Source organism: Hippocampus guttulatus, chromosome 11 (assembly GCF_054856545.1).
Source record: "Hippocampus guttulatus isolate MCC_2025c chromosome 11, RoL_Hgut_1.0, whole genome shotgun sequence".
Taxonomy (NCBI): Eukaryota; Metazoa; Chordata; class Actinopteri; order Syngnathiformes; family Syngnathidae; genus Hippocampus; species Hippocampus guttulatus.
Window position 1 is genome coordinate 5,277,051 of NC_141271.1, and position 12,487 is coordinate 5,289,537.

Below are 12,487 nucleotides of genomic sequence, written 5' to 3' on the forward strand. Positions count from 1 at the left end.
ATTCATTTGCAGTGCGTTCACTGCACTGGATAGGCTTTCTTGTGCGCTGAGAGTGTGCGACCAGTGCGCAGTTGCGCAGCTTAGAGTGAACATTGGTGCCGTTGCATCTCCAGTAAATGTAAATCGAACTGAAAGCTACCTTTCATTGTATTGCCTCGCGTCGGAAACTTCACTTGTCTCGAAGCAGAAGGGAATTTCCTCGCTGCTGCTGTTCCCTACCGGTATGGAAGACTCTTCCAGGCGATCGAGCGTACAGGCATACATATTGTATAATTGTCCACGGCACACCTGGCACACCAGTGTGCCGCGGCACAGGGTCTGAAAAACACTGTCGTAGGCTGTTGACAATTGTGTAGCGTATGAGTTACTGCGAGTCTTTCACAATGTGATTTCCTAACAGCTGAAAAATGACATGGTTGGGTTTTTTCTCCATGTCAAAATATTGTCATTTTAAAGGAGACATATAATGCAGTCACAGTACATGTATCACACTCTCTAAACAGCCCTGTTCAGAGCAACTGTGGGTTTCGGTGCTGTCCTGTCTCATGCAAATGAGCCACTGCTCAGCCCACCCCTTCTTCCTTGCCTTCTTGCCTGGAAAGTCATGGAGTGGTATTATTTTAAGTAGCCTGATGGGGGGGGGGGGGGGGGGGGGAGGGGGTTCATTTTAATTTTATTTAGCCGCTTTTGCACAGCAAGGGCTCAATCTTAAGGTCTTGCGAACATATATATATATATATTTCTGACATAGATGACTTACTTAAAATGTACTTACGGTACTTGGTTGTGTAATTTAACTATTGATGAGTGAGCAGTAACCCCAGAGAGTCGAATTTGTGGACTACATCAAATAAAATGTAATTGTTTCAGAATAATGTGTGCTTTAAAAAAAAAACCTAAGTTCAACTACACTTGGAAACTTTCAAGTTTACAGCACTCATAATTTTTGCTGCATATGATCAATTTGGAAAGTTAACTGGCCCAAAATTGTTCTATAAAAATAATAATAATAATAAGAATAATTTTATTTGTGGGCGCCTTTCTAAGAACTCAAGGACACCTTACAAAAAGCAGTTAAAAAAACACAAATACAATGTTAAAAGCAACATCAAATAAAATAAGATAAAATAAAACAAAATAGAGACAATGGATTTATGGTTAGAGTGAATAAGCTTGTCTAAACAGATGTGTTTTGAGGCTGGATTTGAAATGTGTTAATGAGTCTGTTTTACGAAGGTCAACGGGGAGTGTGTTCCAGAGTTGGGGAGCAGAGCGACTGAAGGCTCTGTCTCACATGGTGACGAGGCGAGCAGGGGGGGCAGTGAGGAGGAGAAAGGAGGAAGAGCGAAGAGAGCGGACAGGTGTAGGAATATGGATGAGGTTAGACAGGTATGGAAGGGCAAGGTTATGGATGGCTTTGAATGTAAGGAGCAGGATTGTATATTGAATGCGGTGTATAATGGGGAGCCAGTGGAGATGTTGGAGGACAGGTGTAATATGGTTTATGGATGGTGTGAGCGTGATAATGCGAGCGGCTGAATTTTGGACCAGCTGAAGTTTATGGAGGGTTTTTTGAGGGAGACCGAGCAGGAGGGAGTTGCAGTAGTCAAGTTGGGAGGTGACGAGGGTATGAACAAGTATAGCAGTGGAGTGAGGGGTGAGAGAAGAGCGGAGCCAGTGAATGTTTCTAAGATGATGATATGCAGAACGAGTGATGTTGTTGATATGTGAGGTGAAGGAGAGGGTGCTATCAAGGATGACGCCCAGACTCTTGACCTGAGGGGAGGGGGTGATGGAGGAGCTGTCAAAGGGAATGGAGAAATTATTTTGTTTAGGGTGGATTTGGTGCCAATGAGGAGGAGTTCAGTTTTATTGCTGTTCAGTTTGAGGAAGTTTGAGGTGAACCATGATTTTAATTCCTGCAGACAGTTGGTTAGGGAGGATGATGGTCGTATGGTGTTTGGTTTGGTAGAGATGTAGAGCTGGGTGTCATCCGCGTAGCAGTGAATGTGATGTTTCCTGAAGAGAAGATAGATTAGAAACAGCAAGGGGCCAAGGACAGAACCCTGAGGAACACCTGAAGTGAGGGGAAAGGGGTGAGATCTTAAACATTTGAGCTGGATAAACTGGGTGCGGTCAGAGAGATAGGAGCGGAACCAGGAGAGGGGGGTGCTGGTGATACCAATTGAGAAGAGTCTGTCGAGGAGGATGGAGTGAGAGATGGTGTCAAAGGCTGCACTAAGGTCAAGCAGGAGGAGGATGGCAAGTGAACCGGAGTCAGCAGAGAGAAGAAGGTCATTGGATATTTTGAGGAGGGCAGTTTCAGTACTATGGAAGGGACGGAAGCCAGATTGAAATTGTTCATAGAGGTTATTGGAGGAGAGATGGGTGTGAAGTTGAGCATCCACTGTTTTTTCTAGAAGTTTGGAAATGAAGGGGAGATTTGATATGGGACAGAAGTTGTTCAGGTCGGAGGGATCAGAGCCAGGTTTCTTAAGTATGGAAGTGACAGCAGCAGTTTTGAGATGGGAGGGTACATTGCCGGTAGAGAGGGAAGTTTGAATAATGTTAGTGATGAGAGGGCCGGGATAGAGGCTTTGACTAGAACAGTCGGGAGAGGGTCAAGTTGACAAGTAGAGATTTTGGACTTCTGAATTAAGATGGAGATTTGGTGGACAGATGGGGAGGTAAATGCAGAGAACAGGTGGGTAGGAGCCGGGGAGAAAGGAGAAGGAGGGTTGGGAGCAGGTGAGGGGGTGAGTTGCTGGTGGATAAATTGGATTTTGGATGTAAAAATTAGGCCAGAGTATTACAGAAATTGGTGGAATAGAGATGTGACGGAAGAGTGTCAGCAGGTTTAGTGAATTTAGAAATGAGTGAAAAGAGTGTTTTGGGGTTACCTTCATTGGAACTGATTAAACCAGAGTAGTAGATTGATTTGGCTTTGGAAATTGAGTCCTTGTAATGGAGGAAGTGGGTAGTGTAAATTTCTTTATACAGAAAAACCGGACTCGCTATTCATAATCTTTCAATTTATGAAATTTGATTTATTTAAGTTGTCTGAGGGCAGGGGTAAACCAGGGTGCTGTTTGGTTCAAGGAGACAGTTCGGGTTTTGAGTGGGGCCAGGGTATTGAGAATGTTATGGAGGTTTGAATTGTAGTATGTCAAAAACTCATCTGTTGTAGAAAGACAATCAGTGCTGGGAAGGTTGTTGATAAGTGATACTAAATTGTCTGGGTTAATATCCTTGATTTTACGGAAATGTATAATGCGTTGTGGGTTGGATTTGAAAAAGGACAGGTTAACATTGAATGAAAGCAATAGATGATCTGTGTATGGGAGATCGGTTTTACAGTTTGTTGGTGATAACAAACAGCAGATTAAGTCCAGAATATGTACTTTGCTGTGTGTGGGAAAGTTGACAAACTGTTGAAAACCAAAACTGTCTTTGGTGAGTGAGTTATTGATATTGTCCATGTGGATAGTAAAGTCTCCTAAGAGAATCACATTTGGTGATAGTGTTTACAGATGAGTGAGGAATATAGTGATGTCAGTGATAAAATCCTTGCTTGGTTTTCGTGGTCGGTAAATAGTGGCAATCAGTGTGGGAGTTGATCCAGAGAGCTGTATAACTGTAGCTTCAAAAGATAAAAAAGCAGGCATTTACGGGCGCAAATTTCCAATAATCGCGCAGAATCATCGCGAGGCCGCCTCCTCTCCCAGTAATGTGAGGTACAATATGGTAAATAAAGCCCGGTGGAGTAGCTTCATTGAGAAGTCATTGAAGCTAAAAGCATAGTCATTAGGTTGCTGCCAGGTCTCAGTTAGACACAAAATGTCAAACTCACGGGCGCTCAACAAACCATGTAATTTTGTTGTCTCGATCCTCAGAAAAAAGGTAAAGGATGGGAATGAAGTCATCAAATCCAACCCATCCAAGCGCCACCGGGACCGGCTGAACGGGGAGCTGGACCGTCTGACAGACCTGCTACCCTTTTCCGAGGATGTTCGTTCCTGTCTGGACAAACTGTCTGTCCTTCGCCTCAGTGTCGGATACCTGCGAGTCAAGAGTTATTTCAAAGGTGAGTTCTTGGTCATACACTCGCCCCCGTCCCCCCCAAAATAAAAATCAAATTTAAATTAAAATGTCACCTTCTCAAAAGTGTCATGACATTCCAATGCTGCTTGTTCCCACAGCCCTTCACCTGCTTTGTTTTGACAGTTGCATCATTCAACTCTCACTGTAGTGTCTATAATCACTGCTGTCTTATGAGGGTCCGACATTATTGAATTGAATTGCTTTATTGTCATTACACGTTCGTGCAACGAAATTATCACTTAACAGGAACGCTCTGCACAAGAAATGTGAAAAACAATGGTGAACATGGGATACGGTGCAAAGGGCCTGTCGGTACTCGCTGTGTGCACAGCGCCCCGAGATCTTAGTTCAGAAAGAAAACCACTAGGGAGCGAGAGGGAAAAAAAAAACATGCTCGAACTATCCTCTTCTGAGGATAATTTGAGTCCAGGAGAAAAAAGACCCCAGCACGTAAACAAGCATATGACAGTTCCAACAAGTCACAAGACATAACATGTAATGAGGGGGCGGATGGATGATGGGGGGGGGGAACGCGACGCGGTCCGTCCGACCAGCTGCTAAGTCCATTCGAGCGCTCCGCAGATCAGTTCACGTCGCGGGGAAAAAAAACAGGAACAATAAAGGCGGTGATACAAGGGTGTGTATGCGCGTGCGATTGTCTGGTTGTGTGTGCATGTCAGGCTGCAGCTGCTTCGTCAAGGTCTTCTCATGGAGACAGTCCTGGCTGATCAGTCTATGGCCGAAAAGGAGGGGGTGATGGTAGGGCATTAGCTTCCATGCGTACTTTCTTCCAGGGGAAAGGTCCAGATAGCAGATGTTTTGGGAACAGGCTGCCAACAATTCCAGACTGCCTTGAGGCCTGTGTCTCTTCAATAGCGTCGATCAGCCAAATCCGCGATTTCTTTTCTGAGCGCAGATTCCAACTTCTCCAAGTTGTTGTCCATCTTGCAATGACGCTCCTAAAACCGCATCCATTTTGCGGTTGAGCTCAGTCACCGCTTGGGTCTGAGTGTTGGACATCCGCACCATGCCATCCATAAAGACCGGCAGCTTCTTCACTTCCAATAAAGCCGCTCCCGTCGGTTGAATTTTGATCAGGAAACTGCTAACACCAAACAGCAGCATACCTGTTATCAGAAGGCCGATAATGTAGATGTCTTCCACATCCTCAACGGACAGTATTGACAAGCACACCATTCTCCACTTCCGGTGTACCTAGCAGCAAATGTCCCAGAGGGGCAAGTAGGCTCTCCACTGCCTGCTCTTCTTGTCGAGAAAATTTTGTCGATGAGATCGAGAGACCAGCCAACCAATTCCATGGTTTGTTTTTAGGATGAAAATACGGCAGGAGGCTAGGATAGTCAGACAAAGACAGCACATAGACTGAGCGGTGAGCAGGGAAGGGTGAGGTTGTCATGATTCGGTTTAGGGACAAACAGGTGGCACTGTAGGGCTCCCCCGGCAGCTGCACACCTGTTGGTCATAGGTAATTAGGGCTTTAAAAGGCCAAACACTCAGTGTCGGGTCATTGTTTGCTCTTGGCTACTGTCATGTTTGTTTGCTGCAATCAGGTTTGTTTCAGTCATGTTTTGGTTGCTGTTATGTTTTATCTTCAGTCATGATTTTTGTTTGCGACTTTGGACTTTGTTTGCTTAGGATTTAGTTTTCTGTGTTTTATCAATACACTTCTTCAAATACACCCTGCTCCTCTCTCCTGCCTGCTTTTTGGGGTCCACCACCACCTCGCAAACGTGACAGAGGGGAGGACAGGAGCAGAGCAAAAAAGTGTCCTCCTTCGTCGAGAGCCAAGCAGAAAAAAAAAGCCTTTTTGGGTGGTGGCCTAATATCGCCACTGGCCCTGATTTAAAGCAGTACTGAACAAAAGTTATAATTACAAATTTCATCCTACCTGTGCCTGAAATATTGAAGGGTGTAGTCCTTGTGGCCAAAATGTACCTACGTACGGGAGATCAATGCAGCTGCTTCAAACAATTATCCACAATCACCACCCTGAAGTGTGTGGATATTGTGATTTAAAACAACACTTAACACAATTTATAATTATATATCTTGGACTACCAGGGGATAAAGTAGAAAAGCATGTAGTCTTAGTGGCCAAAATAAATGCAAGTATCTCATATCAGTAGGCGATCAAGGCAGCCGCTTAAAAAATATCCACACTCTATACTCCCCATTCTATAGATGTTGTGATTTAAAACGGTTCTTAACAAAATGTATAATTATATATGTTGGCCTGCCCACCGATGAAATCGGGAAGTGTGTAGACTCCGTGGCCAAAATGCACAGGGGTACGGAGCATACAATGCGCAAATGAATGGAGTGAAGGAATGTGCACAGCAGGTGTAAAAAGAGCACAGAGGATCAATTTAAGTGGATAAAATAAAAAAATTATTAAACATCCATCCATCCATCCATCTTCTACCGCTTATCCGGGGCCGGGTCGCGGGGGCAACAGCTTTAGCAGGGAAGCCCAGACTTCCCTCTCCCTAGCTACTTCTTCCAGCTCTCCCCGGGGGATCCCGAGGCGTTCCCAGGCCAGCTGGGTGACATAGTCACTCCAGCGTGTCCTGGGTCTTCCCCGGGGTCTCCTCCCGGTGGGACATGCCCGGAACACCTCACCAGGGAGGCGTTCAGGAGGCATCCGAATCAGATGCCCAAGCCACCTCATCTGGCTCCTCTCGATGTGGAGGAGAAGCGGCTCGACTCTGAGCCCCTCCCGGATGACCGAGCTTCTCACCTTATCTCTAAGGGAGAGCCCGGACACCCTGCGGAGAAAACTCATTTCGGCCGCTTGTATCCGGGATCTCGTTCTTTCGGTCACGACCCATAGCTCGTGACCATAGATGAGGGTTGGAACGTAGATCGACCGGTAAATTGAGAGCTTCGCCCTTTGGCTCAGCTCCTTCTTCACCACGACAGACCGATACAACGTCCGCATCACAGCAGACGCTGCACCGATCCGCCTGTCGATCTCTCGCTCCCTCCTGCCCTCACTCGTGAACAAGACCCCAAGATATTTAAACTCCTCCACTTGGGGCAAGATCTCTCCCCCGACCCGGAGGGGGCACTCCACCCTTTTCCGACTGAGGACCATGGTTTCAGATTTGGAGGTGCTGATTTTCATCCCAACCGCTTCACTCTCAGCTGCGAAACGCTCCAGTGAGAGTTGGAGAGCCCCGTTTGAAGGAGCCAACAGCACCACATCATCTGCAAAAAGCAGGGATGCAATACTGAGGCCACCAAAACGGACGCCCTCAACGCTTCGGCTGCGCCTAGAAATTCTGTCCATAAAGATTATGAACAGAATCGGCGACAAAGGGCAGCCTTGGCGGAGTCCTACTCTCACTGGAAACGATTCCGACTTACTGCCGGCAATGCGAACCAAACTCTGACATCGGTGGTATAGTGACCGAATAGCCCGTATCAGGGGGTTCGGTACCCCATACCCACGAAGCACCCCCCACAGAACTCCCCGAGGGACACGGTCAAACGCCTTCTCCAAGTCCACAAAACACATGTAGACTGGTTGGGCGAATTCCCACATACCCTCGAGGACCCTGCTAAGGGTGTAGAGCTGGTCCACTGTTCCACGGCCGGGACGAAAACCACACTGCTCCTCCTCAATCTGAGGCTCGACTTCCTGACGGACCCTCCTCTCCAGCACCCCTGAATAGACCTTACCAGGGAGGCTGAGGAGTGTGATCCCTCTGTAATTGGAACACACCCTCCGGTCCCCCCTTTTAAAAAGAGGGACTACCACCCCGGTCTGCCAATCCAGAGGCACTCTCCCCGTTGACCACGCGATGTTGCAGAGGCGTGTCAACCAGGACAGCCCCACAACATCCAGAGCCTTGAGGAACTCCGGGCGGATCTCATCCACCCCTGGGGCCCTGCCACCGAGGAGCTTTTTAACCACATCGGTGACTTCAACCACAGAGATAGGAGAGCCCACCTCAGGGTCCTCAGACTCTGCTTCCTCCAAGGAAGACGTGTTGGTGGAGTTGAGGAGGTCTTCGAAGTACTCTGCCCACCGGTTCACAACGTCCCGAGTCGAAGTCAGCAGCGCCCCATCCCCACTGTACACAGTGTTAGTGGTGCACTGCTTCCCCCTCCTGAGACGTCGGATGGTGGACCAGAATTTCCTCGAAGCCGTCCGGAAGTCGGCTTCCATGGCCTCACCGAACTCTTCCCACGCTCGGGTTTTTGCCTCGGCGACCACCGAAGCTGCGTTCCGCTTGGCCAGTCGATACCCGTCAGCTGCCTCTGGGGTCCCACAGGCCATAAAGGCTCGATAGGACTCCTTCTTCAGCTTGACGGCATCCCTTACTGCTGGTGTCCACCAGCGAGTACGAGGGTTGCCGCCACGACAGGCACCAACCACCTTACGGCCACAACTCAGATTGGCCGCCTCAACAATAGAGGCACGGAACATGGTCCACTCGGACTCAATGTCCCCCGTCTCCCCCGGAACATGGGAAAAGCTCTGTCGGAGGTGGGAGTTGAAACTCCTTCTGACAGGGGATTCTGCCAGACGCTCCCAACAAACCCTCACAATACGTTTGGGTCTGCCAGGACGGACCGGCATCTTCCCCCACCATCGGAGCCTACTCACCACCAGGTGGTGATCAGTTGACAGCTCCGCCCCTCTCTTCACCCGAGTGTCCAAAACATGCGGCCGCAAATCCGATGATACAACCACAAGGTCGATCATCGAACTACGGCCTAGGGTGTCCTGGTGCCAAGTGCACATATGGACACCCTTATGTTTGAACAAGGTGTTCGTTATGGACAATCCGTGGCGAGCACAGAAGTCCAATAACAAAACACCACTCGAGTTCTGATCGGGGGGGCCGTTCCTCCCAATCACGCCCCTCCAGGTCTCACTGTCATTGCCCACGTGAGCATTGAAGTCCCCCAGCAGAACAAGGGAGTCCCCAGCAGGAGTACTCTCCAGCACACCCTCCAAGGACTCCAAAAAGGGTGGGTATGCTGAGCTGCCGTTTGGTGCATATGCACAAACAACAGTCAGGACCCGTCCCCCCACCCGAAGGCGGAGGGAAGCAACCCTCTCGTCTACCGGTGTGAACCCCAATGTACAGGCACTGAGCCGGGGGGCAATGAGTATGCCCACACCTGCTCTGCGCCTCTCACCATGAGCAACTCCAGAGTGGAAGAGAGTCCAACCCCTCTCGAGAGAACTAGTACCAGAACCCAGGCTGTGTGTGGAGGCAAGTCCGACTATATCCAGTCGGAACTTCTCTACCTCACACACCAGCTCGGGCTCCTTCCCTGCCAGAGAGGTGACATTCCATGTCCCAAGAGCTAGCTTCTGCAGCCGAGGATCGGACCGCCAGGGTCCCCGCCTTTGGCTGCCGCCCAGCTCGCATTGCACCCGACCCCTTTGACCCCTCCCACGGGTGGTGAGACCATGAGAAGGGGGACCCACGTTGCCTCTTCGGGCTGAGCCCGGCCGGGCCCCATGGGTGTAGGCCCGGCCACCAGGCGCTCGCCAACGAGCCCCACCTCCAGGCCTGGCTCCAGAGGGGGGGCCCCGGTGACCCGCGTCCGGGCAAGGGAAACTGAGATCCTTTAATTTTTTTTATCATAAGGGGTCTTGGAGCCGTGCTTTGTCTGGTCCCTCACCTAGAACCTGTTTGCCATGGGTGACCCTGCCAGGGGCATAAAGCCCCAGACAACTTAGCTCCTAGGATCATTGGGACACACAAACCCCTCCACCACGGTAAGGTGACGGCTCACGGAGAGGTTATTAAACATTATTATTATTATTTTAAAACATGTTAATTTCATCTCATCTACATTTTGTGGAATACTTGTACCGCCAAAATCATTACTTTTCAGGAGACTCCAAAAAACGGCATGTTTGTTCAACCATGAACATTGCATTGTCAAAGAGAGTAAGCGATTTTCAACATTTTAGATTGGGAAATAAGTTGTAAAAACAACACCCACACACGTCACCTGACCGGCATAAACTTCAGGTGGTGCAACACACCAAGCGATCAGGCCAGTTCCAGCCTCTGGATGCGAGTTGTGGCAAGTCACATTCTTTTGTCATTGTTTGGCGGGTCCTGTGACATTCAGGTGAGGCTAATATTTATTAACATTAGAGCTCGCACTGACACCCAAAATCGACATTATAGTTTGGAAACTGATGCCCGACTTTGGCAACCTCGAGTCCGAAAAAACATGATGTTCTCATTTTGTATTTGTGCTTGACTGTTTGTCATGTTCACGTATTATTTTAAATTGAATCGGTGACTGTGTCTTTGCCCACAATGTGTGTGCTCCATTTTTCTTTCAGTTCACTTGAGCAGCAGCATATATGAAGCTTGCTTGTAACACAGATTTTTGGCTCGCAATATAAAGTAAAAAAATTGGCAAAGCAATGGCTCGTAAGTCAAATAAACTCTGAAGTTGGGGCATCCATAAGTCAAGCTACCGCTGCACTCTATATGCGTGAACCACAGCACATACGATGATCGTGACATGAGCTGGTCCAGTCTGATAAATATTTACTGCCGCCAAAAATAGGAGGACATGTTATCTTAGCAGTGTTGCTCGAATGAGCTTTTTGAGACACTCGAGTTTGAAGAAAAACACATTGATGTTGCTTATGTATAGTGTTCCCTGAGTTATTGCGGTTAATGGGGACCGGGACCTGGCCGCGATGAGTGAAAAACCGAGAATGAGGGTTTGCTTCCCCCCAAGGAATTTTTGTGTAAGTGTATGTGGGAATCAGCCTTTTTAAAATATATAAACAGTGATTATAAATATTTGAGACAAACACTACAACAGTTCACGTATATACTTAAATCCATCCATCCATCCATCATCTACCGCTTATCCAGGGCCGGGTCGCGGGGGCAACAGCTTTAGCAGGGAAGCCCAGACTTCCCTCTCCCTAGCTACTTCTTCCAGCTCTCCCCGGGGGATCCCGAGACGTTCCCAGGCCAGCTGGGTGACATAGTCTCTCCAGCGTGTCCTGGGTCTTCCTCGGGGTCTCCTCCCGGTGGGACATGCCCGGAACACCTCACCAGGGAGGCGCTCAGGAGGCATCCGAATCAGATGCCCAAGCCACCTCATCTGGCTCCTCTCGATGTGGAGGAGAAGCGGCTCGACTCTGAGCCCCTCCCGGATGACCGAGCTTCTCACCTTATCTCTAAGGGAGAGCCCGGACACCCTGCGGAGAAAACTCATTTCGGCCGCTTGTAACCGGGATCTCGTTCTTTCGGTCACGACCCATAGCTCGTGACCATAGATGAGGGTTGGAACGTAGATCGACCGGTAAATTGAGAGCTTCGCCCTTTGGCTCAGCTCCTTCTTCACCACGACAGACCGATACAACGTCCGCATCACAGCAGACGCTGCACCGATCCGCCTGTCGATCTCTCGCTCCCTCCTGCCCCCACTCGTGAACAAGACCCCAAGATACTTGAACTCCTCCACTTGGGGCAAGATCTCCTCCCCGACCCGGAGGGGGCACTCCACCCTTTTCCGACTGAGGACCATGGTTTCAGATTTGGAGGTGCCACCATCGGAGCCTACTCACCACCAGGTGGTGATCAGTTGACAGCTCCGCCCCTCTCTTCACCCGAGTGTCCAGAACATGCGGCCGCAAATCCGATGATACAACTACAAAGTCGATCATCGAACTGCGGCCTAGGGTGTCCTGGTGCCAAGTGCACATATGGACACCCTTATGTTTGAACAAGGTGTTCGTTATGGACAATCCGTGGCGAGCACAGAAGTCCAATAACAAAACACCACTCGAGTTCTGATCGGGGGGGCCGTTCCTCCCAATCACGCCCCTCCAGGTCTCACTGTCATTGCCCACGTGAGCATTGAAGTCCCCCAGCAGAACAAGGGAGTCCCCAGCAGAAGTACTCTCCAGCACACCCTCCAAGGACTCCAAAAAGGGTGGGTATGCTGAGCTGCTGTTTGGTGCATATGCACAAACAACAGTCAGGACCCGTCCACCCACCCGAAGGCGGAGGGAGGCAACCCTCTCGTCTACCGGTGTGAACCCCAATGTACAGGCACTGAGCCGGGGGGCAATGAGTATGCCCACACCTGCTCTGCGCCTCTCACCGTGAGCAACTCCAGAGTGGAAGAGAGTCCAACCCCTCTCGAGAGAACTGGTACCAGAACCCAGGCTGTGTGTGGAGGCAAGTCCGACTATATCCAGTCGGAAATTCTCTGCCTCACACACCAGCTCGGGCTCCTTCCCTGCCAGAGAGGTGACATTCCATGTCCCAAGAGCTAGCTTCTGCAGCCGAGGATCGGACCGCCAGGGTCCCCACCTTTGGCTGCCGCCCAGCTCACATTGCACCCAACCCCTTTGGCC

At 49.4% G+C, this 12,487-nt stretch overlaps 1 protein-coding gene across 1 annotated transcript in view; it reads left to right on the forward strand.

The window, feature by feature from the left end:
- LOC147197851 (aryl hydrocarbon receptor-like) overlaps positions 1-12,487 on the forward strand; it is an 89,483-nt gene that overhangs the window by 19,536 nt on the left and 57,460 nt on the right. The window contains exon 2 of the mRNA XM_086123988.1: positions 3,894-4,084. Within this exon, the coding sequence (XP_085980114.1) occupies positions 3,894-4,084 (191 nt within the window). The remainder of the gene's footprint in view (positions 1-3,893; positions 4,085-12,487) is intronic.